General features: G+C 46.5%; 2 protein-coding genes across 2 annotated transcripts in view; one reads left to right on the forward strand and one right to left on the reverse strand.

The window, feature by feature from the left end:
• LOC141106780 (uncharacterized) overlaps positions 1-27,915 on the reverse strand; it is a 111,245-nt gene that overhangs the window by 41,238 nt on the left and 42,092 nt on the right. The gene's annotated exons all lie outside the window — the stretch shown is intronic.
• Positions 869-27,739, forward strand: LOC141104698 (uncharacterized). The gene is made up of 14 exons (XM_073594376.1): positions 869-970; positions 1,095-1,314; positions 1,421-1,840; positions 5,158-5,262; positions 5,410-5,532; positions 5,619-5,742; positions 5,849-5,967; positions 10,389-10,491; positions 11,448-11,543; positions 13,459-13,550; positions 14,652-14,766; positions 16,393-16,478; positions 17,885-18,035; positions 22,711-27,739. The coding sequence occupies exons 3-14, from the start codon at positions 1,430-1,432 to the stop codon at positions 23,124-23,126; spliced, it is 1,941 nt and encodes a 646-aa protein (XP_073450477.1). The 5' UTR covers positions 869-970; positions 1,095-1,314; positions 1,421-1,429; the 3' UTR covers positions 23,127-27,739.

Here is a 27,915-nt window from a genome sequence, read left to right on the forward strand (position 1 = left end):
CTAGGGTCTCTGCTAAAAAATAAATATATTTAATGTTTGGGGGTTCTAAGTAATTTTCTAGCAAAAAATAAATAAATACTGATTTTAACATTTTTTTTTTTTAATTCAGTAAAGTCTATTTTTTTCCCCAAAAGATTACGTTTCAAAAACTGCTGCGCAAATACCGTGTGACATAAAAAATTGCAACGACCGCCATTTTATACCCTGGGGTGGGGTATCTGATAAAAAATATATATATTTAATGTTTGGGGGTTCTAAGTAATTTTCTAGCAAAAAAAAAATACTGATGTCAAACTTAGTAAACAAAAAGTGTGAGCAAGATGTTAAAGATATCTGAATCCCCTCAATATAAAACAATCTCCTACAGCAGTCATAAATCCACTTCCTGTCTATCGCTGCAATTCTAAACAGAGCCCTGGCGGAAGTGACGTTGGCCAGGAAAAACGGCCATCTTTATGATGGGCAACAGCAAACTATCCAACAGCTTATCGAAACGGATCGCAAACAATACCGAATTCTCCTTCTAGATGAAACTCTAAGGTCGTTTTCGAAACACGCCCGCTCGTCCCTGTCTGTATAAAACACGGGTGAAAACTCAAACATCCCCAATAAAGCCTAAGGGGCGCCATCTTTACTGCTGGCAATGGCGAATTCTTATTCCTCCGGGAACGGACTGAAGCGGAAAAGGCGATAGGAACGGTTAAGAACGTTTGTGAGTCTGTATTTTTTTTTTTCTTACGAGGCCACATCCAACTATAACATCTGTCTTTTGTAGGCAGCGGATGCCTCTAACAAGCATGGCCGCCAGGCGCCACATAGTGGAAGTGCGCATGTGCGGTCTGTCTTAGGGCGATCTGCGCATGTGCAGTCTGTCTTAGGACGATCTGCGCATGTGCGGTCTGTCTTAGGGCGATCTGCGCATGTGCACAGAGTCTCCAGACCGAACTAGCTGCAAAGTAGGGAAAACTAGGTGCTGTTTGTTTATTAATGATATTATTGGCACGCTTGGTAGTTTTTTTCTTTAGGGTTTTAATCCTGCAGATATGTATAATATAATTATTTGCACTTTATAATCATGCTTAATTTTCTTAAAGGAGCCCTGGACCCTGAAAACAACACGGCTGCCATTGCTGAGCTCCATAAGAAGACTGGCTGAGCGCACGCCGCGCTGATTCGATGACTTACTGTCTGAACCGCTGACCAATGTCGCTCGGCAGTCCTCTGTGACTTCCCTTGATGCATGCTTGTTCTGAGTCAGTGGCTCCACCCCCTTTTTTTTAAAAGCAGGTGGTCCACGAAATTCGAGTCAAACAGGTGAGTGCTTCGTTTCGGTCCACGGGGGGAGGGGAAAACTAATGATACAAAAAAATGTAATGTAAAGTGGAAAGCCCCTTTAAATGTCCTTTCCCTCTGTCTATAGGGAGACGCCATGCTGCGTTGCGTGGTAACGGGGTGCCCCAGCAAGGCCAACCGGGCCACCTCCCGCCGGGGTGTCAGGTTGCACACCTTCCCCCGAGACCTGGGCCAGATCGGCTCCTGGCTGCGGCTCACCGGACAGAACTTCGGAGACCTGGACCGGCTGGCCCAGCAGATCTGCTCGGACAGGGACGTGGCGGACGGCGTGCGCATGTGCTCCGCCCACTTCACCAAAGACTCTTACCTCACCGACTACCCCACAAAGCTGCTGAGGGCAGATGCCGTGCCCACCGTCTTCCCCAAACGAAGAGCCGCGCACCAACCCCCGGCCGTGAACGCTGAACCGGATTTGGCGGCAGGAGATGGGCTTCTTCCAGAAGAGATGCCTAATGTCAACGCCGCGCCGGAGCCTCTAGTCCTGGAGGTGAGTGGGACCCGGGGCAGTTGTGAAATGGTTTTTCCATCCGGCCAATGTCATTACTTTTTTAATACTGGGTTACCGCACACTAAGGATGAGCTCCGGCGTGTTCGCACACTCCACGTGTAGAGCCCGCCAGGAAGTCGGCACGGCGCTGCGCTAATCACAGGCAGTGAGACATTTCCTGATCTCTGCAGCCGCACATCGGGAAAATGTCTCAGCGCCTGTGATTAGCGCAGCGCCGTGCCGACTTCCTGGCGAGCTCTGCACTCGGAGTGTGCGAACACGCCCGAGCCCATCCTTACCGCACACTAGTGGGAGTGGCTACTCTGGCATGGGGCTCCTCTTAAAACCCCTACCAGACCCAAAAGGGCCTGGTATGGATTGGGGGGGACCCCCACGCATTTTTTTTTTTCCACAATTTTTTAATTTCCGGCAATGGTTTGTTGTGGGGGGGGGTTTACATTCAGCTGTCAGTGGGGATCCCCTCTTACCAACCATTAGATGTGGCGGCTTCATTTGTTTTCTTTTGGCTTTCACCTGGTGATCTGGCCAGTAACACACCTCCTGTATTAGAGCGCCCCACACTGGATGAAAGAGCACAGGAGGCACAGCAGCATTGTCAGTCTATAGGGGAGGGGATTGTTAAATGTATTAGCGGAATTGAATACGCTAAACAAATTGAAGCCAAACTCCAGCTCACGCTTTATAATTAGTTATAGCAACTGTTTTTTTTTTTTTTTTTTCCTTTTTGGAATAAAGGTTTTCAGTGGTAAATGGATTGTCTGATCCCTGTAAACCAGGGGTCTTGAATTAAAATTCACAGGGGTCCAGCTTGTAAAAATGTATTCTGGCAGAGGTCCGAATCTCATGTTTGCACTATAACACCTCTCAGCCCCCCTTCACATCACAAACCCCCCTTAACATCACTGCTCCTCCTTTACATCAGAGTCCACGGCCCCTTCACATTGCAGACTCCCCTTTTAAAGCAGTCCAACAGTGTCCTCAGTTCCCCTACACATCACATTGCCCCCTTTACACATCTCCAGTGCCCCCTTTACACATCTCCAGTGCCCCCTTTACACATCTCCAGTGTCACCTTTACACATCTCCAGTGTCACCTTTACACATCTCCAGTGTCACCTTTTACACATCTCCAGTGTCACCTTTTACACATCTCCAGTGCCCCCTTTACACATCTCCAGTGCCCCCTTTACACATCTCCAGTGTCACCTTTTACACATCTCCAGTGTCACCTTTTACACATCTCCAGCGCCTCCCTTTACACATCTCCAGCGCCCCCTTTACACATCTCCAGCGCCCCCTTTACACATCTCCAGTGCCCCCTTTACACATCCTTTACACATCTCAAGTGCCCCTCTTTACATCTCCAGCGCCCCCTTTACACATCTCCAGCGCCCCCTTTACACATCTCCAGCGCCCCCTTTGCAAATCTCCAGCACCCCCCTTTACACATCTCCAGCACCCCCCTTTACACATCTCCAGTGCCCCCCTTTACACATCCTTTACACATCTCCAGTGCCCCCTTACATCTCCAGTGCCCCCCTTTACACATCTCTAGTGCCCCCTTACATCTCCAGTGCCCCCCTTTACACATCTCTAGTGCCCCCTTACATCTCCAGTGCCCCCCTTTACACATCCTTTACACATCTCCAGTGCCCCCCTTTACACATCTCCAGTGCCCCCTTACATCTCCAGTGCCCCAATTTACACATCCTTTACACATCTCTAGTTCCCCCTTTACACATCTTGGTGCCCCTTGCAGTAGCCCCCTCTTTTCCTTTACATCACACTACCCCTTTCATCATTCAGCCTCCCCAGCACAGTCCTACCAGGGCAGAGGCACAGCAGCTGGTTATTCCCTCTCTCTCTCTCGTCTCCTGCCCGACTTGCGCTATTATCCTCACACCAGGCAGGGCCGGAGGTGCTGCATCTTGGGATAGAGGGCCAGAGCTGTCCAACTTATTACGCTTAAAGCGGAAGTAAACCCATCGATTTAACATTTTCAAAAAACTGTTAAGTTTCCAGCATGCCAGGATTGCTAACTGTCAAGCCTTACAATGGCTGGTGTCATAATTGATCACATGTGCAGCACCATGGCAGTTGAAGATTAAACAGAGGCCAAGATGGCAGCTTCCTGAAAATGATAGGAGGATTTACTTTCACTTTAACAAGCAAGTTACATAGTTGATAAGGCTGAAAAGAGACACAAGTTCATCAAGTCCAACCTATGTGTGAGATTTTATGTTAATATTACATTGTATATCCCTGTATGTTGTTGTTAAGGTGTCTATCTAATAGTTTTTTGAAATTATCGATGCTCCCCACTGAAAAACACCGCTTGTGGAAGAGAATTCCACATCCTTACCCCTCTTACAGTAAAGAACCCTCTATGCAGTTTAAGGTTAAACTGCTTCTCTTCTAATTTTAGTGAATGGCTGCGTGTCTTTTTAAATTTTCTTACACGGAAAAATTTTATCCCTATTGTGGCGTCACCAGTACGGTATTTTGTACATTGAAATCATATCCCCTCTCAAGCGTCTCTTCTCCAGAGAGAATAAGTTCAATGTTTCCAGTCTTTCCTCATAGCTGAGATCCTCCAGTCCCTTTTATTAGCTTTGTTGCCTTTCTCTGGACTCTCTCCAGTTCCAGCACATCCTTCCTGAGGATTGGTGCCCAGAACTGGACGGCATACTCCACAAGTGATTATCGGATCTTGCCCTCTGTCCCGATATGCAGCACCTCCCACCCTGCCCGCTGTGAGGATGATAGCGGCTGGGCTGGAGACTAGAGGGGAGAGAGAGAGAGAACACCCAGGCTGATAAGTGGCACAGCTGCGGTCCAGACAGGACCATCGCTTGGTCTGGGTATGGACCGCGGTCCCCCATTTAGTGAACCCTGCTGTAAAATCATATATTCTGCTGGAGTGCACCTAAAAACAACCGACTTGCTGGTTGGATCACCAAATGTAAATAGAAGAAAGGAAGCCTAAAAAAGAAACGAATGCAGCCATCGCATCTAAGAATTGGTAAACTGCAATATAATAAATGTTTGCTTTTGGGTTTAATACCACTTTAAAATACAGGGGCACGGAGGCTTCTGGATTGCAAAATCAATTTACAATGTTGGCACCCTCCAGGGGTTGGAGGGGTCACATTTGAGTCCACGGATTGCTCTAGTAATCTTCTGGCTGGTAAAATTGCTCTTTTACTTCAACAGTGTCTTAAAATTTCCAGACAGTAATCTATGTGGGAGTTCACGGCTCCTCCCACCTAACTTGTGTCCCTTTTTAATCTTTTCAGAATGGGGCATCAGAGTCTTCTACAGAGAAGAAGGAAATCCCAAGTCAACCCAATGAGAAGGTATTAGCTCTGACTCTGGAGATCATCTACCTGCTGACCGGAGAGGTGAGGAGGATTCTGGGAGGTCACATGACATCACTCTTATCTCTATTGATAAAACACAGACCTGACCGGAGAGGTGAGGAGGATTCTGGGAGGTCACATGACGTCACTCACCTCCTATTAATATATTTTTTGCATCTTATTGAATAGAGTTATGGACCCATAAAAAAGAAGTCTGGTCATCCTCCACCTTCCTCCCTGACGTCCGAGGGAAACACCAACAAGAAGATCCTGGAAGTCACCCAGAAGATCATTGAGCTGCTGACAGGAGAGGTGAGCGGTGACGGGAATTCTGGGACATTATCCAGTAACAGACAAGGGATGTGTCTGGATGGTGACTGTATCATTGTGTGTGTCAGGTTCCTATAAGGTGTCAGGATGTCACTGTCTATTTCTCCATGGAGGAGTGGGAGTATATAGAAGGACACAAGGATCTCTACAAGGACGTCATGATGGAGAATCAGCCGCCCCTCACATCACCGGGTAAGAGGAGACTTTATTGTAAAGGGGAGAGCAGTACGGAGGATCCCCCATCATCTGATAAAGACATAGAAACAATGTATTCAGTCAGTGTGTGTGTTTCCTACAGATGGATCCAGTAATGGGAACCCACCAGAGAGATGTCCCCGTCCTCTGTATTCCCGGGATTCCACACAAGAAGATCAGGAGATCCCTCAGGTTGATCACCAGGTCCTGCAGGATTATTCTGTAAGTGAAATAAATGATCTCATTAAATCAATCAGGTTTGTACGTTGTAAGGACCTGACAGTTGGAGGTTTTAAACCGGAATTGTGCGTATATCTGACTCCTGCCTGTCAGGTGGAAGCATTCCGTCAATTCCCAATTGCTTTGCAAAATTTTATAAAATAAACGTATTTATTTTCTTTTGTTTACCAAAAATTTAAAAAAAAACACAGTGATGATTAAATACCACCAAAAGAAAGCTCTATCTGTCTTTTTTTTTTTTTTTTTTTTTAGATAAACATTTTTTTTTTTAAGATAAACATTTAATATGGGACATGCATGTCCGTAATGGACATTCATGGACAGATGTCAAAAAATCACGGATTTCACAAAATATCTGTGAATTTACTGACAGTAAGGCTTTTGGAGGGGACTGAATGCTAGCCTCTTGCCTACCGACTATGGGCCCTGGCATTTGAGGGAGCTACAAGCATTTAGGAAGATGTTCCACTATGTCAGGGATATGCAATTAGCGGACCCCCAGCTATCATTGGTGTCTTCTATCCTCAAATTATCCTTACTCTACCCCTCCTCTCTACCCCACAGCATACACCTATCACCCTCAATCCTACCCTCTCCCTACTACTGTACCCATCACCTCCTACAATTGCTGAACCCACATGCTGACCTAAACACCAGGGAAGTTAGACATGTGCGCTCATACTCATCCCACTCACATCTTACCTTCCTCACCCTCTTTCTCCTCCTAGTCTCGGGGGACATTTCTCCAAATCCTGGTCCTCTATTTTCTAACTGCAAACCACATATCCAACACCCCATCTCCTCTGGCAACAGCCTCAATCCACTCGCTTTAATTTCTATCCCCCTGCTTCCTAAAACCAGCCCCCCAGTCTCATGCGCTCTTTGGATTGCCCGCTTCATCTGTAACAAGCTCACATCTGTTAATGACCTTTTCATCTCTCATGGCTTTAACATATTTACCATAACTGAAACCTGGCTTCAAAATTTGGACTCGTCTTCTCCTGCTGCTCTCTCCCGTGGTGGCCTCCACTGGACTCACTCCCCCACAACCAATGGACAGAAAGGAGGTGGAGTTGGATTCCTTCTATCCCGACAAAGCACCTTCCAAGTCCTTCCTATCCCTCCCTCTCTTCTTTCGAGATGCACTGTATTTGTCTGTTTTTCTCCCTTTTCTCTGAGGATTGCGGCAATTTTTCGGCCTCCTTGACCAGTATCACGCTTTTGGTGACTTTCCTGTCTGGCTACCCTACTTTCTCTCCTCCTGAAATACCCACTCTTTTTTGGTGACTTCAACAGCCCAGCTACAGCTCAACTTACCTTATCTTTTGACCTAACCCAATGGACACTTCAACCCAATACTTCCACTCACTCCAATGGTAATACCCTCAACCTTGTATTCTCCCATCTCCTCACTCCTGGGAACCTCACCAACACCCCCTTTCCGCTCTCTGATCACAACCTCATCAGTTTCATTGTATCCTTGCCTCCAACCACCCATCCCTCCAAGCAGCAAACAATTACTTGTAGAAACCTTCGCCACTTTAACCCTTCTCTTCTCTCTTCTGCTACTGACCACCTTCTATGACATAATCTCTCCCCTGTCCTGACCTGGCCACCATTGTCTACAACAGTTCACGCTTATCATCACTGGACGCACTTGCTCCTCTAACGACACACAGAATCAGGCCCAGACCGTTACAACCCTGGCAAACTGACAACACTAGAAATCTCAAGCGACCTTGCCATGCTCTTGAACGACTGTGGCGTAAAACCAAATCCCTGCAGGACTTCACCCTCCTAAAATACAATTCCTGCCTCCAAACAAGCCTACTTTGTCTCTCTCATTAATGCCTTGTCATCTAGTCCCCATCGGCTTTTCTCAACCTTTTAACTCTCTGCTTTGTCCCCCACCCCCTCTACCCACTAACTCACTCACTGCCCAAGAGATTGCCAATCACTTTAAAGACAAGATTGATGCAACTTGTGAGGATATCTCCACTGTGCGTACTTCTTCCCTACTCAACATTCCTTGCCTAGCAGCACAGTCAACACTCTCCTCTTTTGAACTGGCTACTACTGAAGAGGTTACAAAACTTTTCTCAGATGCCCACCTAACCAATTGTCCCTTGGATCCTGTGACTACTACGGTCACCCTCTTCATCTATCCTATGCTCCCTCACTCACATCTTCAATCTCTCCCTCTCTAGTGGCATCTTCCCCTCACCTCTAAAACATGCGCAGACCACTGCAATACTTAAAAAGCTCTAAACTTCTAGAATGCTTAGTCTACAACTGCCTTAGCTCATACCTCCAGTGAATATAACCTTCTTAACCCCTTACAGTCCGGCTTTCGCTTACAGCACTCCAAAAAAACTGCCTTACTAAAACTCACTAACGATTTACTAACTACTAAAACCAATGGCCACGACTCCATACTCCTGCTGCTTGACCTCTCTGCAGCCTTTGATACTGTTGACCACCCGCTCCTTCGAAATAAACTCCATTCCTTTGGCCTCCAAGATTCTGCTCTATCCCGGTGCTCCTTCAGTGTTGCTTACAACTCTGTCTGTCTCCTCCTCTCCATTGTCCCTTTCTGTGGGAGTCCACCAAGGCTCTGTTCCTGGACCCCTTCTCTTCTCTGTCTACACCTCCTCCCTTGGTCACTTCATAGCCTCCCACGGCTCCTAATACCATCTATACGCCGATGACACCCAAATATATCTCTCTACGCCTCACCTCAATCCTTCAGTCTCCTCTCACGTTACTAACTGACATATCAGCATGGATGTCGCACCACTTAAAGCGGAGTTTCACCCATTTAAAAGTCAGCAGCTACAAAAAGTGTTTTTAATAATCAGAGACTCGCCTGTCCCACGGTCCAGCGATGCGGGCATAGGCTCCTCTTCATGGTGCTGGCATTTTAACTGTGGGCGTCCGGCTGTGGCTTCACAGCCCGGCGCGCACTGCGCATGTGCAAGCTACGCTGCGCACTGTGAATGGCCAGGCAATCTTCTGGGACCTGTGATGTGTCCCAGAAGATGAGAGGGAGGGGGGAGAGGTGAACTTCCTTCCGGCGCCGCGGAGCCAGAGGAGAAAGTGGAAGCTGGATGCCCGTAAAAACTGGGTGCTTGGGGGCCCCCCCCCCAAAAAAAAAAAATGTCCTGCCAAGGGGTCACCATCACTTAAAGCGGAAGTTCCGGGCCTATTTTTCACACTCTGTGTTTACAAATTAAAATAATTTTTTTTTTTGCTAGAAAATTACTTAGAACCCCCAAACATTTTTTATATATATATATATATATATATATATATATATATATATATATATATATAATTTTTACACTTTTTTGACTTTTTTGACAGTAAAGTTAGCAATTTTTTTTTATACTGTGAAAGATAATGTTACGCCTTGACTATTGCAACTCCCTCCTCCATAGGTCTACCTCTCCATAGGCTATCCCCTCTTCAGTCTATCATGAATGCTGCTGCCAGACTTATCCACCTTACCAACTGCTCAGTGTCTGCCAGCCCTCTCCGCCAATCCCTACACTGGCTCCCCATCGCCCAATTCAATTCAAAATACCTGTGCCAGCCAGTCAGGTTCCTCCACCCCAAACGCGTTCTTCCATGTCTTTATGGACCTTGCTTTGTGCACTGGTGAGCAGTCATGTTGGAACAGGAAGGGATCATCCCCAAACTGTTCCCACAAAGTTGGGAGCATGAAATTGTCCAGTGGTACAATGGTATGCTTACACCTTAAGATTTCCCTTCACTGGAACTAAGGGGTCAAGTCCAACCCCTGAAAAACAACCCCCCACCATAATCCCCCCTCCACCAAATGATTTGGACCACAAAGCAAGGTCCATAAAGGGTTTGGGGTGGAGGAACTTGACTGCCCTGCAGAGTCCTGACCTCAACGTGATAGAACACCTTTTGGATGAAAGAGAGTGGAGACTATGAACCAGGCCTTCTTGTCCAACATCAGTGCCTGACCTCACAAATGCTCTTCTGGAAGAATGGTCAAACATTCCCATAGACACACTCCTAAACCTTGTGGACAGCCTTACCAGAAGAGTTGAAGTTGTTATAGCTGCAAAGGGTGGGCCAACTCAATATAGAACCCTACGGATTAAGACTGGGATGCCATTAAAGCTCGTGTGTGTGTGTGTGTGTGTGTATAAAGGCAGGTGTCCCAATACTTTTGGTAATATGGTGTATGTATACCTACAAGCAGTGAAGTGCTCCTTTAATATAAATAACCAATTGTGGACTCGAGTGTAAATTTATGACCTTTTGTTGTTTATTTGCACATAATCATGAATAGAACAATGATTGTGTAAATTTCTTGGGTTTAGACCCATTTAGTAAAGTATACTACATGCATTACCATTATATTTTTCCAGGATAAAAATCTGATCTATGTTGAAGCTGAAGAAGCAGAAGATCCGTATGTGATGGGTGATGATCCATGTAAGGAGGAGGAGATCCCTCCAGAGATCAGCACAGGTGAGTAATAAACACTAAATCCAGAGAAGAGTCCCAGATTCTCCTTGTTCAGTCACTACAACAATCTCTTCTTCTCCCCCCTCCTCTGTCAGTAGACAGTAAAGGGGAGACGGCCTGTGTCCAGTGGGGGGGGGGGTCAGGGGAGACGGCCTGTGTCCAGTGGGGGGGGGGTCAGGGGAGACGGCCTGTGTCCAGTGGGGGGGGGGGGGGTCAGGGGAGACGGCCTGTGTCCAGTGGGGGGGGGGTCAGGGGAGACGGCCTGTGCCCAGTAGGGGGGGGGAGTCGGGAGACGGCCTGTGCCCAGTGGGGGGGGGGTCAGGGGAGACGGCCTGTGCCCAGTAGGGGGGGGGAGTCGGGAGACGGCCTGTGCCCAGTGGGAGGGGAGTCAGGGGAGACGGCCTGTGCCAGTGGGGGGAGGGGGACGGACTGTGCCCAGTGGGGTGGGGGGAGTCAGGGGAGACGGCCCGTGCCCAGTTGGGGGGGGGGACGGGCTGTGCCCAGTGGGGTGGGGCGAGTCAGGGGAGACGGCCTGTGCCCAGTGGGGGGAGGGGGACGGACTGTGCCCAGTGGGGTGGGGTAACTCGGGGGAGATGGCCTGTGCCCAGTGGGGGGGGGGGGGGGGGGCGGGATTGTGCCCAGTGAGATGAGGTGAGGGGGAGTCAGGGGAGACGGCCTGTGCCTAGTGGGGGGGGAATCAACGGAGACGGCCTGTGCCCAGTGGGGGGGGAGTCCTGGGAGACGGCCTGTGCCCAGTGAGGGGGAATCAGGGGAGATGGCCTGTGCCCAGTGGGGGAGTCAGGAGCCATCAGCCTCTATTAGACTCCGGCTCTCCTCCTCACATCATGTCATTGTGTGTTACCAGCCAAGAGATGTGACCAGTCTCCCCCCCACACACACTCTCTGGGGTCTCTCATACATCTCAGTACAGGGGGCTTCACTCTCATCTTTATTCACAGACCCCGGAGAGATTCAGAGAGATGTCCATACTGAGGAGGAGGTAGAAGAACATGTGAGGATTAAAGAGGAGGAAGTTCCTATGGAGATCACCACAGGTGAATAATAAACACTAAATCCAAAGCAGAGTCCCAGATTCGTCCTGTTCTGAGGACATTAGCTTCTGTATTTACAGGGTAAATTCACCTTTGAAACATATTACATGTGCCACCCATATATAGGGTGGGTGAACATATTTGCCAGTACACCATGGATCAACATTTCCGTCAAAGGATTTCTTTTATTGAGAGAGATCACATCTCAGAAATCAGTGCAACGTTTCGGAACCGCACATTGGTTCTTCCTGCAATTCAGTAACTGCCTGCCCCTACCTTGCACCTCAGCTGTACTGAGTGTCTACAGGATCCTGGCATTGCACCTGTGATCTGATTGTGTGTGTGTGCAATGCCTTACAGGCCTCAGCGTAAAAAAATTATTACATATTTTTTACCTGCAAAAAGGATATGCATTTATTATTATTATTATTATTATTATTAATATTTTTTTTTAATAAAAGGTAACTTTTGGCCTTTACCACTTGACCACCAGAAGGTTTTACCCGCTTCATGACCAGGGCATTTTCAGCACTGCGCTACTTTATCTGGCAATTGCGCGGTCGTGCACCACTGTACACAAATGAAATTTATATAATTGTTTTCACACAAACAGAGCTTTGTTTTGGTGGTATTTGATCATCACTGGGTTTTTAATTTCTTTTTTATTAAATAATCGAAAAAATGCCAAAAATTTTGAAACACACACACACACACTATTTTTTATTTTCTGTTATAAAACATATACAAAAAAAAATTTAGGCCAAAATGCATTCTGCTATGTGAGTTTGGAAAAAACAAAAACAAAAAATAACTAAGTGTATAATAATTGGTTTGTGTGAAAGTTTATAGCGTCTACAAACTATGGTATCTATACTGGAATTTACGGAGCTATAGACGCTATACTGTAATGGCGGTGATGAGAGACTTCTAGTGTGACTGTGATAGGGTGGCGGGCAATCTGGTGCTAATGGACACTGGCTGGGAGGGTCACTAACTGACACTGATGTCGCTAGAGACACTAGACACAGTGATTAGTGATAATACTGTACTAATGACACTGACTGGGAAGGGGTCAAACTAAAGGCATTTTTTTTTTCTTTTAGTTTTGGACAGAGGGGAGAGGGATTTGAACTTTTGTCAGATTTTTTTATTGCTGTCTTTGTCCCCATTAGGGAGATTCTCCCTCTCTATTTGTTCTGTTTACCTTTTATCGTGGAGAGTGAAAGTAAAAGAAAATCCCAAATTTTGGGTTGTCACCAGAAAAGTAATAGAAGGGAAATCTTCCAATGAGGACACTAGTTCTTGTGACCTGGGGGTCCCCAAGGAATTCCCTTTGATTTGCAGTGATCTCTCACTTCCTGTTTTGGCTATGGGACAAGTGAAGAGTGAAGAGAAATCTCCACAGTGATGAAAAAAATCTGACAGGGGTTATAACCCTTCCTTACTAGATCCAAAATTGTGGGGGGGGGGCATCTAGGGGCATTCAAGGGGTTAACTGTGTGCCTAACAAGTGTAATGTGTTCTGCTTTTACATGATGATCTGGCTGATTTTTCTCCCTGTTCTCCCTGCTATTCAGGGAGAAAAACTGCAAGATTGCTGTTCCCTGTACACAGAGCTCTGTTTGTTTTGTAAATACAGAACAGTGCATGTGATTGGATGCGGCCGATCAGCAGGTTTCAGCCAAAATAATTGGCTGAAATCTGCTGACAAACTCGTACTGTGTCCAATCACAGTACAGGTTGGCAGGGGGGCACGTGCGTCCCAAACATGGAAGCACGCCAGCAACATACAAGCCTGCACCTGCCACCCGCTCACATTCTATTCACTGTGAGCTGTCAGCAGGTGGTTAAAATTGCAGATATTAAAGAAAATGCCTAATTATGGAGATGTGATTGGTTGGTTGTGCTTTTCCTACAGCGGGATCCAGAAATCCCCCAGAGAGATGTCCCCGTCCTCTGTATTGCTGGGATTCCACACAGGAAGATCAGGAGATCCCTCAGGAGGCTCAGGTAGATCTAACCAAGTTTCTCATTGTACAATAACATGTAAATATATTATCATAGCTTTTGGTGGATCTAACCTCTTCCCCAGCCCGCAGCACTGGTATAAGCCCCTCACTGATTGGCTGGAGAAGAATAAATATTTATAACCCCATGCATTGTAACTTCTCACTCTACTGAAGAACACTCAACAGTGGAAGGCAAAAGCAAACGATCTCCTATATATATATAGATCTATATATCCCATTTTTTTTGTAAAATATGAAAGATGATACACCAAGTAAATAGATACCTAACATGTCACGATTTAAAATTGCACCCACTTGTGGAATGGCATCAAACTACCGTACTTAAAAACTCCTTAGGTGACTAAACATTTTTTCAAGGTTACCTGTTTAGAGTTACAGAGTAGGTCCAGCTCTAGAATTATTGCTCTCGCTCTAATGTTCACGGTGATGTCTCACATGTGTGGTGCGAACACCGTTAACACATGCGTATATGTTCGCTTCTGTGCATGAGCACAAAGGGATGGTGGGGGCGCTTAAAAATAAAAAATTTCTTCTCTATTTTATTTTCTATTTTTACACTGTCCTTCCTTTTTTTTTTTTTTTTTTTATTGCTTTCACTCCTATTACAAGGAATGTTAACATTCCTTGTAATAGAAATAAGGATGACAGGTCAAAGATCAAAAAGACCCCAAGTCTCTCCTTTACCTTTTTTTGAAAAGCTCAAAAAAAAAAAATAGTTTACTTCCAGCCTGGACCAAAAGTGATGTTGCTCCGGCCCTCCAAGGCCATAGAGGCAGTCGGAGACTATCTGGTCTTTGGTAGCCTTTGTAACCAGCCGGCTACACCGCCGGATCTTTTCTCGGGTGCTCTGGTGAAAATGGTAAGGGGAGGTGTTGGACGTCTCCTGCCCCCTGTTCGGAATGCAATCCGGTGGCTAATGAGCCGCTCTGACCGCTTTCATGAAAAAAAAAGTCTGAAAAAAAACAATACTGGGGTTGTGGCTGACTGCTTCAGGCGTATTCCCGGTAAACCACTTGCAAGCCGTAACTTATTGCAGTCGGCTGGTGGATAACCTAAACATTGCCATTGTGTTTTTTTGTAGGAGGAAAATCTGATTACTGTTAAAGTTGAAGGTAAAGAAGGAGATAAAGATCCATGTGGGGTGATGGACGATGAGCCGTGTAAGAAAGAGGAAATCCCTCCAGAGGTCAGCACAGGTGAGGATCAGCACTCCAGATCCGTTTTTGCATGTGCGTTATCGTGTTTTTGATGCGGTCCAGTGCGTTTTCGATAAGTATCCAGATGCATTATAGGTGCAATTTTTTATTCGTTTTTTTTTTGTACTGGGGTCCTGTGCATTTTTGATGCATTTCAGTGCATTCCGGTATGTTTTTTTATGCTTTTTACCATGTTCCAGTGCAGGAAAAATTCAGCATGTTATACTTTTTTTTTTTTTCTGGAATTGGAAAGCCATGGAACTGACTGCACTGGTGTGAACTATGCCATTGGAAACCATATAACCTACTTTCCATGATTTTTGTTGCAGAAAAAAAACACACTGGGCTGCATGAGGAGTCTCAGATTCTCCTTGGTCAGTCACTACAACAATCTCTTCTTCTCCCCTGTCCTCTGACAGTAATAGGGAAAAAGCCTGTGCCCAGTGGGGAAGTCAGGGGAGACGGCCTGCGCCCAGTAGGGCGAGTCAGGGGAGATGGCCTGTTTACAGTGGGGGGTCAGAGGAGATGGCCTGTTTACAGTGGGGGAGTCGGGGGAGACGGCCTGTGCCCAGTGGGGGGAGTCGGGGGAGACTGCCTGTGCCCAGTGGGGGGAGTCGGGGGAGATGGCCTATGCCCAGTGGGGGGTCAGAGGAGATGGCCTGTTTACAGTGGGGGGAGTTGGGTTAGATGGCATGTGCCCAGTGGGGGGTCAGAGGAGATGGCCTTTTTACAGTGGGGGGAGTCGGGGGAGACGGCCTGTGCCCAGTGGGGGGAGTCGGGGGAGACGGCCTGTGCCTAGTGGGGGGAGTCGGGGGAGAAAGCCTGCGCCTAGTGGGGGGAGTCGGGGGAGACGGCCTGCGCCCAGGGCCTCTCTTTCCCCTTCACACAGGGAAGGGGGGGCACAGGGAAACTGATTTTTTTTTTTTTTTTTTTTTTTTTTTTTTTTTTTACCTTAATGCATACAATGCATCAAGGTAAAAAAAGTTTTTAGGTTTAGTAACACTTTAATTACCACCAAAAGATAGCCCTGTCTGTTTCATATGGGTACAGTGATGCATGACGGTGCAATTGTCATTCAAAGTGCAATAGCGCTGAAAGCTGGCCTGGGCAGGAAGGGGGTGAAAGTGCCCTGTAGGCATGTGGTTAAAGCAAGCCATAGATGAATACATTTTGCAGGAAAGAATCGCTAGATTCCCCCATCAATTCCATCTTGCAGTGCCATTGTGTTCTGCCAGCGGGGAGCCTTTCTTGCCCACAGAACACAATGATGACTGCTAGCGGCTATAGCCGCTGGCAGTGATCACATGCTAAAAATCCAGTAGGCTGGTTGTACTGAAGTCGATCAATGGATTGATTTCAATACAACCAGCCTGCCCATAGATGGATCAAATCTCAAGCGGCCACTGCTGAATGGGCCGAGATTTGATCCATCTATGGGTGACTTTAGTTGCATGCTGAAAGGGTTTATCTTCTGTCAGCTTGGAGCACCGGCCGCCCCTCACATCACCGGGTAAGAGGAGACTTTATTGTAAAGGAGAGAGCAGTACGGAGGGTCCACCTAGATCCCCCATCATCTGATAAAGACATAGAAACAATGTATTCAGTCAGTGTGTGTGTTTCCTACAGATGAATCCAATAATGGGAACCCACCAGAGAGATGTCCCCATCCACAGTCCCAAGAAGAACCTCAGGTGCAGATAAATTGTATGGAGGTAAGTGGACAGGACTCCAAGATACATTCATATTATAATTGAAAGTGTACATGTTGTGTAAATATAGATGTGCGTATAAATGTACCTTTCCTCTGAAGAGTAATCTGCATTCAGATTGTGCTTCACAAGCAGCTCACTGTCAGTGAGGAAGTGATGTGATGGCTTCTCACCAACTGTTTTAAGCCCATTTTTGCTGATACATGCAACCCCCCCCCCCCCGTTTGCCTGAATATTTCACCACACTCCGATTACTACATGATGGGGAGACTTTGCATCACATTTAAACGCCCCCATCCGCTGCCTATTGCAGCTTAGTGTTTGTAAAGGTTCAAATTTTTGAAAAAAAAAACAAACATGTTATACTTACCTGTTCTGTGTAATGGTTTTGCACCAAGCAGCCTCTTCTCAGGTCCCCCTGTCAGCGCTCCGGGCCCTTTTCCCCCTGCTGAGTGCCCCCAGAGCAAGCTGGTTACTCTAGGGGCACTCGTGCATGCTTACTCCCGAGCCACCTCTGTATCTATGAGGCACACAGAGGGTGGCACGGCCCCACCTCACTGGCTGTGATTGGAAAGAGAATGAGAGCAAAACGCGTCATATAGTGTAAAATCACCCGGGAAAACGTCACATATGACGAAACACGTAGGGAGGAGCTACATGCTGATGTCAATGAAGAGGTAGAGACTGGGAGAGCTTCTACTCTCGTGCACATCGCTGGCTCAGGTAAGTATTCGGGTGGGGGGGGGGGCTGCGAGGGGAGCTGCACGCTGGATAGATGCTGTGTAAGTACTTGACCTGCTATCGGCCTGCTAAAGTTCGTGTACAGCAGAGTTCATACTGGGGGGAGGAAGAAAGTAGCACAAAGAACAGTCCGTTATTGTGCTAACTAGAAGCATGTTGATTGAAGACAACAGAGTGACGGAGATGAGTTCATAACTGTGCTGCTTTCCCTACAATGTCCAATCACAGCCTGATGGAGGGACCATGATTGCCTGTGCTCAGAGCAAGTGGGTGGAATGATGCTGGCTGCCTAGAAGACTGAGGACATATAGAGGTGGTAAAGAAGTACTGTGGGCTCCAGGTTTAAAACCGAGTATTACATCAAACGCTGCTTTTTTTTTTTTTTTTTTGAATTTGACTGAAAGTCTGCTTTAATGTCACCTGCAGTAATATTGGTGACCTAACAATCGTAGGCCACTGCTAACATTTCCTTCTACCATGCAAAGAACATTTAAAGGAAATGGGACGGGATCAGGGCTTCCTCATGCCACTTTGGAAAGACTAATATTTATACTGCACTTCCCATAAAGCTCTGTTGTGTGCCATGGTCGTGCTGCATTGCCAAGTTTTACCAACAGGTGAAACCAAAGTTCATCATTTTGATCTTCCTCTATTTTTGTGATGTTTAGGCTGAAAACCAGAAATTTTTGGATATAGCAGCTGAATTGGAGATTGCGACAGAAGAGGAGGGGTACATTGGGGCCAACAAACTCTCTAGAGAAAAGCGGTTTCTGAAATTTGCAGTAGGAGAGGAGCGAATTCCTGCAGGGACTAGCAAAGGTGAGTAATAAACACTAAATCCAGAAAAGAGTCTTGGATTCTCTGATGTTTCTTCCCATCTGTGCACCCTGCTCAGTTCGGGGAGGGAGGATGAGGGTTGTTAACTCTGCAGGCTCTGCTTGTGTAGTGTAATTACTGCATGGGCAGAGAGAGGGATGTGACCTGTGTGCTGACAGCTCACACCTGGCAGGAATCTGTGGCAGTTTTCTATATGGAGAACTGATATAATCCCTGCATGGGTAGAGAGAGAGGGATGTGTCCTTCACGGGCAGAGAGAGAGGGATGTGTCCTTCACGGGCAGAGAGAGAGGGATGTGTCCTTCACGGGCAGAGAGAAGGGGAGGTGTCCTTCATGGGCAGAGAGAAGAGGGAGGTGTCCTTCACGGGCAGAGAGAAGGGGAGGTGTCCTTCACGGGCAGAGAGAAGAGGGGGAGGTGTCCTTTACGGGCCGAGAGAAGAGGGGGAGGTGTCCTTTACGGGCAGAGAGAGAGGGATGTGTCCTTTACGGGCAGAGAGAGAGGGATGTGTCCTTTACGGGCAGAGAGAGAGGGATGTGTCCTTTACGGGCAGAGAGAGAGGGATGTGTCCTTTATGGGCAGAGAGAGAGGGAGGTGTCCTGCATGGCCAGAGCGAGAGAGAGGGAGGTGTCCTGCACGGACAGAGAGAGAGAGAGGAGGATGTGTTCTGCATGGGCAGAGAGAGAGGAGGATGTGTCCTGCACGGGCAGAGGGAGAGAGAGAGATGTGTCCTGCACAGGCAGAGGGAGAGAGAGGGATGTGTCCTGCACGGGCAGAGAGATATGTGTCCTGCACGGGCAGAGAGAGAGAGAGAGAGAGAGGTGGATGTGTTCTGTACGAGCAGAGAGAGAGAGGAATGTGTCCTGCATGGGCAGAGAGGGATGTGTCCTGCACGGGCAGAGAGAGAGAGGGGGATGTGTCCTGCACGGGCAGAGAGAGAGGGATGTGTCCTGCACGGGCAGAGAGAGAGGGATGTGTCCTGCACGGGCAGAGAGAGAGATGTGACTTGTCTGACAGCTCAAATTCCATTTGACAGATCACACCTGATAGGAATCTGTAGCAGTTTTCTATATGGAAAACTGTCATATTTCCTGCACAGGCAGGGAGAGGGATGTGACCTGCACGGGCAGAGAGAGGGATGTCACCTGTTGCTGACAGTTCCTATTCCATTTGACAGGTCACACCTGGCAGGAATCTGTGGCAGTTTTCTGTATGGAAAACTGCTATATTCCCATCTGTTAATGAGGGGCAAACCTGTGCTAGTTTCTATTTCACTCTGAAATAGAAACTGGTGCAGATTGACCTGAAACAGGTCTGCTTAGTTAATATAGTGAACAGCACTTATGTTGTTTTCCGTTACAACGGTGCAGGAAGCTTAATTCCCCGGCATGTGCCCAGTGGGGGGAGTCAGGAGCTATCTGCATCTACTGTTTTATACTCTGGCTATGACTCTTCTGCATCCCTCTGGAGGGAAATGCAGAAAAGTGTAAGGGTTAGACCCTCTGTAGGGTTTTTCTTGCTTGTGGAACTTAAAATCTTTGGCGCCAACATTATTATAAAGTCCAGGTGGTGGGCAGCTCGTTGGACCTCTTGAGTGTTAATGAGAAGCAAGATTGGATTCACCTTCTCGATTTGACCTGGAGACTAGAAGTGATGGGGAAATCCAAAATATTTTATTAGGTTTTATTGAGACAAAAAAGACGTTAACGACATGCAGACAATGTAGACCGCTGTCAATGCAGTGTTCAATACGTAAGCTTTGATACATTGTACAATGTAAAATATTCTTACACATCTAGAGCGAGTCCGTGTGTCAGTGATTCATGGAGTACGTGTCCCATCGTCTAGGTCTGGTGTCTGCGTTCCACGTTAGGTAAAGAGATAAAGGAAGGGAAGGAAGAGTTGAGGGTTAGGCGCAAGTGCAGTGCGATGGGGTCCACCCCAAGAACGGGTGAGGCTGAAGAACATCAAAAACTCTGCCATCCATGCCACCTACTGTGCGCAGGGTGTGGGTACTTGAGACCAACCCCCCCCCCAAAGAAGGAGTGAGGCTTTTATATGACAGCATTCCCATAGACTGAAAACAAGGACCCCACAAGTTGTCCTATTAATCTTGGGTTTCATGTATGTAAGCTGCGCTCCATTGTCACAAGGTGAGAAAGCTCCCATACCCAGTCTTGAAGTGTGGGGTTGAGGGAGGTCTCCAGTGTTCTGGTATGATAGTGCACCAGGGGCGGCCCGTCCATTAGGGGCGCACGGGCGCCGCCCCTTCTCTCCAGCCACCCCCCTCTATGAATAATGGATAGATTCATGCATAGCATGAATCTATCCATGGCCGCCGCCGCCCCCTATTCAGGCGTCCGGCCCCTTTTTGGACGCCGGGCGCCTGAATTACAGCGGCGGGGGTGTATTTTTTGAACAACCTGATTAGAGCCATAGGCTCTAATAGGCTTCAAAAAAGGTGGACTCGGAGCGCAAAGCATTGCGCACCAAAGTCCCCCCAGGTGTGTTAGAAAAGCAAATAATTATTCACTTTTCTAACACTGAACCGCCTCTCCACCAATCAGGAAGCATGGGTCTGTTATCTGTCGCCTGATTGGTTGAAGGCACAGGCGCTACTATTGGACGCCTTTCGGGAAGAGGGGAGGAGACGCATGGAGGAGATGCATGGAGGACACAGCCCACCGCTGTCTGACCTGCTACAATGTCCCACAGTTCGCCTCCGTCACCAAGAAAAGGTAAGTTCCGGTCAGATGGCGAGCGTGTCACAGTGAGGCTGCAATTGATGGGCACAGTGAGGCTGCAATTGATGGGCACAGTGAGGCTGCAATTGATGGGCACAGTGAGGCTGCAATTCATGTTTTTTTTTCAGTATTTTTCAGTTTGTTTGCGCCACCCCAAAAATTTTGAGCAGGGAGGTCCTTTGCAATATGAGAATAGGAAGCAGGCAGGTATATGCAAAATTTCTTGCTCATGCAGTACAGGACACAGACAGGTCCAGACACCTGGGTTATAGGTAGGTACCTTTAGGGCTCGTTTACACTTGCTTTAAAACGTGGCATTGAATGCCAGTCAAAGCTTCTCTCACTAAATAAAATGGTAACCTTACAGTCCTGGTCACACGTGTTTGCTATGCTTTAAAAATTATCCCCCATGTCGGCAAGAGCTAGGGGGTTTCTACCGGGTGGGAGATGGGGCAGAGCTGGGGATCTGCTGAACGAGGGTGCTAATGAGCTGTGCTTCTACTGAGCCCCTTTAAAACAAATAGAAAATCAACACACACACTGCATTTACCAAGCTTATTAAAGTATCACCAAAGCATCAAAAACACATAAAAAAGCATGTGTGTTAAAGTCAAAGCAAGTGTAAATGAGCCCCTTGGGTGTATGGAAAAAAAACCCTGCAAGGTCCCCCATATATCCCTTTACGTTCCCAGCAAGCTTCAGCCCATTGCTAGTGCCCTCAGGTGTTGGCATTGCCAGATCGCTCTTCCCTCATTGGTATTGCTTTGGGACGTCCCAGTCATCTCTGAATCTGCCTGTGTCCTGTAATGTATAAGGAAGAAAAATCCTATTTTACAGTCATCACCAGAATAGGTGAAAGGAAATCGGAAATTCATTTGGGACACTTGTTCCAGTGACCACTTTCCTAGGAAATTGTCACTTTAGAGAGAATTCTACTCACTTCCTGTAGAGTCTCTGGAACAGGAAGTGAAGAGAAATTACCTTAGTGGTAACACAAGCAGCAGTGAAAACCCAACACATTAATTATGCCCCATAAAGTGTAAAATCATCCAGCAACTTTTATTTCATAAGAAATTGCATGTACTATTAATTCAGGGCAATGGTATATACAAGCTAGCAGATGGACAACTTCCGGGATCCTTCTGGTTGCGCAATGACATTAGCGTGTAGCTCCCTCTACCTGTTTCATCATATGTGATGTCTTCTGGGTTAATTGTACAATATATGGGGTGTTTTTGCTTTCATTCTCTTTCCGAGCTAATGTGGCTTGATGCTGGAGGTGGTGACCTTTTAATAAATCGGGCTGCCTGCAGACAGATTTCCCTATCCATGCTATACAGACAAATCTCCTGCCGTGGCTCTTAAATTCTGACAGCCCCAGCCAGCGGCTGTTCGGCTGTCAATTTTCCACCCGCCTCCTTCGATTTTTCAATTGAAGGATGTCAGGTGGAAGGTGATTGTCAAGGCAGCCCACATAGCAAATTTTGTCTGGTTCCCCGGGAGCTGGCTGAAATTCGCGTACTCTATATCCAGCTTCAAACATTAATTTGGGTAACAGAGCTTTAGCACTGAAAATCATCAAACTCAAACTCAATAAATAAGTCCCAAAGTAAACACTTAGAGTCTGCAGGTAGCCCGATTTTATTATAGGTCACCATCTACAGCATCCAGCCACATTAGCTCAGAAAGAGAATGAGAGCAAATTCCACATATAGTGTAAAATCGCCCTGGAAGGTGTTGCATATGATGAAACGCGTAGGGGATGTGTGTGTGTGTGTGTGTGTATATATATATGTATGTGTATATATGTGTGTATGTGTGTGTGTGTATATATATATATATATATATATATATATATATATATAAATTTATTATGAAATGCCACTTTGACATGGGTTGTTTTTCTATTACTCAGGTAAACTAAGCCAGAGGGACCCTCCTAAAAAACCGAGCTACCTCCCGAAATTCGGCGGTGGAGTAATTGCCTACAGCAGTCTACAAAAGAGCACCTTGGCCCACAGTCAGTCCCCTTCCAGCAAACACGAGCTGTTTTCCTGCTCAATCTGTGGAAAATGCTACATCTCCAAGCGGAGACTGGAGATCCACGAGGAGTCCCACAGGGAACAGAAGACAACGTTGTATTTCTGTACGGACTGTGGGAAGTCTTACCGCACAGAGAAGAGTATGACTATGCACCGGAGGATACACAGCCAAAAGATATACCAGTGTCCAGACTGCAGAAAGATATTCGAACAGATCTACTACCTGGTCTTACATATGAGAGGCCACAGGGAAGGCCTTCAAAATGGCCAGGAGGATAAAGCTTTATAACCAGGAACTGTGGCGCCCAAGTTGTGACATCATCCAGACTTGGCGCCACCAGTTTTGTGAACTCAGCCTGGCGCATCCCTAGTAGGGATGGTTCCTTTATTGTTGCCAGAAAAGAACCACAACCAGCTCAAGTCAGTTCACCAGGAAGGGTCCGTCAGTCAGGCACTGAAAATAGAGTGGTCCCAGACCTCTTCCTGCCGCTAAAGAGGAAGGGACTGGGGGCAAGGAAGGGCAAAAGAGGAGTGTGGGAGTAGGGAACTGCAGATGAGGAGCCTGAGCCGAGCCAAGTTTTGTCCCTCCACTAGTTTCCAAGCGATGCATTTTCAGCCGGTTAAATACTGACCAGTTGGGCAGAAGATCCTCCTCCTTTTGAAGGGTTTTTGCTGATACATTTCCCTTTTCTGTTGGAGGTGGTGCCTATCTCTCATGTGCTGTCCTTGAAGACTGAAGGACAGGAGAATAAGTCTCCATAACCAGGAACTGCAACGCCCAGGCTGTGACATTACCCCACCTGGGCTTTGCACTACCAGTTTTGTGAACTCAGCCGGGTGCATCTGCATACCTCCCAACATTTTGTGATGGGAATGAGGGACACTTACTAACAAAGGTATATAGGCATAGGACACACCCCCTGTCACACCCCCTCAAAGGAGAATTAATCAAAAAAATGGTTAATTAAATCCAGAAGGGCTTTATTTTTTACCGCTACTATTCCTTTATATTGGCTTTTAAAATGTAGAAATGCAGCAATTTAGAAATCAGATGAAAGGTTTAGCGCTAGGAAACACTTTTTGATAGATAAAAAGTGCATTTTATATACAACTATATAGATCAGACCAAAATGAGGGACAAATGAGGAGGAAAGAGGGACAGAAGGACATTGCTCCAAATGAGGGACAGTCCCTTGAAATCAGGGACGGTTGGGAGCTATGCATCTGCAGTAGGGATGATCCCTGCTAGAACTATACTGGCTGAGGCCAGTCCACCAGGAGGGGTAAGTCACCTCCCCAAACCCTCCTCAGGGACTGAAAAGGGAGTGGACCCTGACCTCTTCCTGACTGTAAAGAGGAAGGGACTGGGGTGCAGGGAAAGACAATCAAGAAGAGTGTGGGTGGGGGACTGCAGACAAGAAGCTTGAGCTAAGCCAAGCCTTTTTCCTCCACCAGATTCCAAGCGTTGTATCTCCTCTGTATAGAAGAAGCACTGACCAGTTTGTCAGAAGATCTTCCTTTTTGAAGAGTTTTCGGTGATGCACTTCCTGTTCCTGTTGAAGGTGGGGCCGGCCTCTCATGTGCCGTCCTTTTAGACTTCTGGTAATTGAGTTACCAGGAAGTCTTAACTGATCTTTTAGAAGGCCAGGAGGATACGTTGTCCAAAAAAGTAATAGACTTCCTAGGCTCCCGATTGTCCTGCTGGAGGTTGGTGCTTCCTTGTAGGAATGTTGGTGATATAAAGTCTTTTATAGACTAGTATGTAAAGGAGAACTAGGTACTTGAACAGGAGCACCACATGCATTAGTCCCATGGCATTGGCATTTAGACCCGGTGCATGAGGCTTCAGTGTTTAGGTGCGGTTGGAAGTTACAGGCGCACCGTAGGTGAAGTCTTCCTTCTGGGCAGCCACCTTAGGGTGTATACTGCCCTAAACATCTCCTAGGCGCACTGTCCATCCCTGTTGGGATGTTTAGACTTTTACAGTCTGCCAGCAGTGGGGCTAGACGGTGTGCCTGTACCTTCCACCCACACGTAAATGCTGGAGCCTCATGCATCAAGGCTGAACGCCAAGTGTAGAGAGAGAAAAAAACACCAATTTGACTTCTTTTGATGCCTTTATAAACTCTATCAACACTGGAAAACATGACCATGCACACTGTAAATGTTAATTGGGGTAACAAAAAAAAATTGAAAGGATAAATCTGGTGCTTTGGATCGTGCTACATAAATTGTATTTTTGTTAAACATTAGGTTTTTTTTTCGGAGTCCACTGAGCGACTATCGCGTTATATTGCTGCCTACAGGATTGGACACTTCAGACAGAAAAAAACTGTAAACCAGCCCTAGGCTAACCCCCCCTGCTAACCAGCACATCTGTTTGTAGAAAGCAGTTCCAAGACCAAGAAGTAGTGAGGCCTGCGTCCCTCAATGGACTCCAAGAAAAGTACTTTACAATGAGTACAAAAAACTATTTGAGGTGTCCCTTTTAGAAATTCAAATACTGTCAGGATCTCAAAGTGTCTAAGGGGTGGGCAGCACAGGCAGAATTGCCATCAGATCCAATGAAAGAACTGGGGCTTACCTGCAGCTCAGGAGCTACCTGAAGGTTCAAGATCCGAATCGGATACCACATGGGGTTGGACCTCCTAGTACTAACGAGGGTAACTGACCAAGCAAGACTAGTTAGACTTCCCTCAGTAGAGCAAAAGAAAAGGCCTCTATCCTCATAGGACACTAGCAAAAAACTGAGGCATGCTGTGTAGGAAGGGTTATTCTGGGGTTGGCCTTCACCGTTTGCCAGTTCTCCTGTAGATGGCAGTATGAACCAACAGTATCTGAATTCCTGTGTCCTCAATGTAGGAGAAAGAAAATCAATGTTGTTTTTGACACCACTCCGGAGTGGTTCATGGTTTCTGTTTTAGGTTTACAGTGCCTTGAAAAAGTATTCATACCCCTTGAAATTTTCCACATTTTGTCATGCTACAGCCAAAAAGGTAAATGTGTTTTATTGGGATTTTATGTGATAGACCAACACAAAGTGGCACATAATTTTGAAGTGGAAGGAAAATAATAAATGTTTTTCAAATTATTTTACAAATAAATATGTGAAAAGCGTGGCGTGTATTTGTATGGCGCCTCCCTGAGTCAATACTTTAGATGCCTTTCACTGCAATTACAGCTGCAAGTCTTTTTGGGGATGTCTCTACCAGCTTTGCACATCTAGAATAACATCTTTGCCCATTCTTCTTTGGAAAATAGCTCAAGCTCTGTCAGATTGGACGGAGAGCGTCTGTGAACAGCAATTTTCAAGCCTTGCCACAGATTTTCAATTGGATTTAGGTCTGGACTTTAACTGGGCCATTCTAACACATGAATATGCTTTGATCTAAACCATTCGATTGTAGCTCTGGCTGTATGTTTAGGGTCGTTGTCCTGCTGGAATGTGAACCTCCTCCCCAGTCTCAAGTCTTTTGCAGACTCCAACAGGTTTTTTTCGAAAGATTGCCCTGTATTTGGCTCCATCCATCTTCCCATCAACTCTGACCAGCTTCCCTGTCCTTGCTGAAGAAAAGCATCCCTGCAACATGATGCTGCCACCACCATGTTTCACAGTGGGGATGGTGTGTTCAGGGTGATGTGCAGTGTTAGTTTTCCGCTACACGTAACGTTTTGCTTTTAGGCCAAAAAGTAACATTTTGGTCTCATCTGACCAGAGAACCTTCTTCCATGTTTGCTGTGTCCCCCACATGGCTTCTTGAAAACTGGACTTCTTATGGCTTTCTTTCACTCTTGCCAGATTTGTGGAGTGCACGACTAATAGTTGTCCTGTGGACAGATTCTCCCACCTGAGCTGTGGATCTCTGCAGTTCCTCCAGAGTTACCATGGACCTCTTGGCTGCTTCTCTGATTAATGCTCTCCTTGCCCGGCCTGTCAGGTGGACGGACATGTCTTGGTAGGGTTGCAGTTGTGCCATACTCTTTCCATTTTCAGATGATGGATTGAACAGAGCTCTGTGAGATGTTCAAAGCTTGGGATATTTTTTTTTTTTTTAATAACCTAACCCTACTTTAAACTTCTCCACGGCTTTATTTCTGATCTGTCTGGTGTGTTCCTTGGCCTTCATGATGCAGTTGACAAAAACATGACAAAATGTGGAAAATTTCAAGGGGTATTAATACTTTTTCAAGTCACTGTATGTGGTGACAGCTTCTGCAGTGTAGCTCCTTAAGTTTTCTTTCCATATATGGCAATAACCTGTAAAGTTGGGGTGATTGTGTCCCCAGGCACTAGAGGAAAGGCATTAAAATACAATGGAAGTACGATGTTCTACTGATCTGTACTTTTACTCAATAAAGTGTTCCTATGCAAACCTATACAGAGTCATTTTCTTGGCTTACACGTATATTGCATGAGCAATGCTCAGGTACACTTTAAGGCCCATGCTAGTGTTCCTTCACACTCTGTATGCTACCCAATCCCTTACCAGGAGTTTAGGTTAGGGGGAGTTAGGTGTGACATGAACAGTTACCTGTTTCTCAGTAGATTCTAGTAGCTTTATAGACCATCTATGCAAGCTTTACCTAACTCTCCCACAACCTAACCTCCTAGTGATGTTCTGCTCCTTTTTCATGTATTTTTAGATATTGTGTATTGAACTACATTAGGTTATCGTTCTTCTGTAGCATTCTGACATCTAGTGGTGGTTTTGGGCTACTGCAGCTTGTTTACTAATTAAATTTTGGTGACCAGCCCTCCTGTTTAGTGCTAGTTAGACCCTCCCTGCTTCTTCCATGTTCCCGAAGTCAGCTTTAGATATACACAGAGATAGGACTCAGGAAAGTCATTGTCTTCTTACGCTTCAAAACACTGGATTATTTATTCTCCTCGTAAAATCCTTTTGTCTTTCCTTCATTGAAGGACACGGCCATAGAAGGATGGGTTTGATGTTGCCACCTACAGGAGCCTCCATCATAAAGTATGGTTGTGTCCTTCAATGAACGAAAGAGAAAACGGGATTTTTGTACTCTTTAAAATCCTTTTCTCTGAGTTCATTGAAGGACACAACCATACTTTA

The sequence above is a fragment of the Aquarana catesbeiana genome, linkage group LG08 (assembly GCF_042186555.1).
Source record: "Aquarana catesbeiana isolate 2022-GZ linkage group LG08, ASM4218655v1, whole genome shotgun sequence".
Classification (NCBI taxonomy): domain Eukaryota; kingdom Metazoa; phylum Chordata; class Amphibia; order Anura; family Ranidae; genus Aquarana; species Aquarana catesbeiana.

Excerpts from the sequence above, each read along its gene's own strand:
- LOC141104698 (XM_073594376.1), top strand. The coding sequence starts at position 1,430 with ATGCTGCGTTGCGTGGTAACGGGGTGCCCCAGCAAGGCCAACCGGGCC. Across the intron at positions 5,533-5,618 it reads TTGAGCTGCTGACAGGAGAG|GTTCCTATAAGGTGTCAGGA; the intron begins GTGAGCGGTGAC and ends TGTGTGTGTCAG. Across the intron at positions 16,479-17,884 it reads TGCAGATAAATTGTATGGAG|GCTGAAAACCAGAAATTTTT; the intron begins GTAAGTGGACAG and ends TGTGATGTTTAG.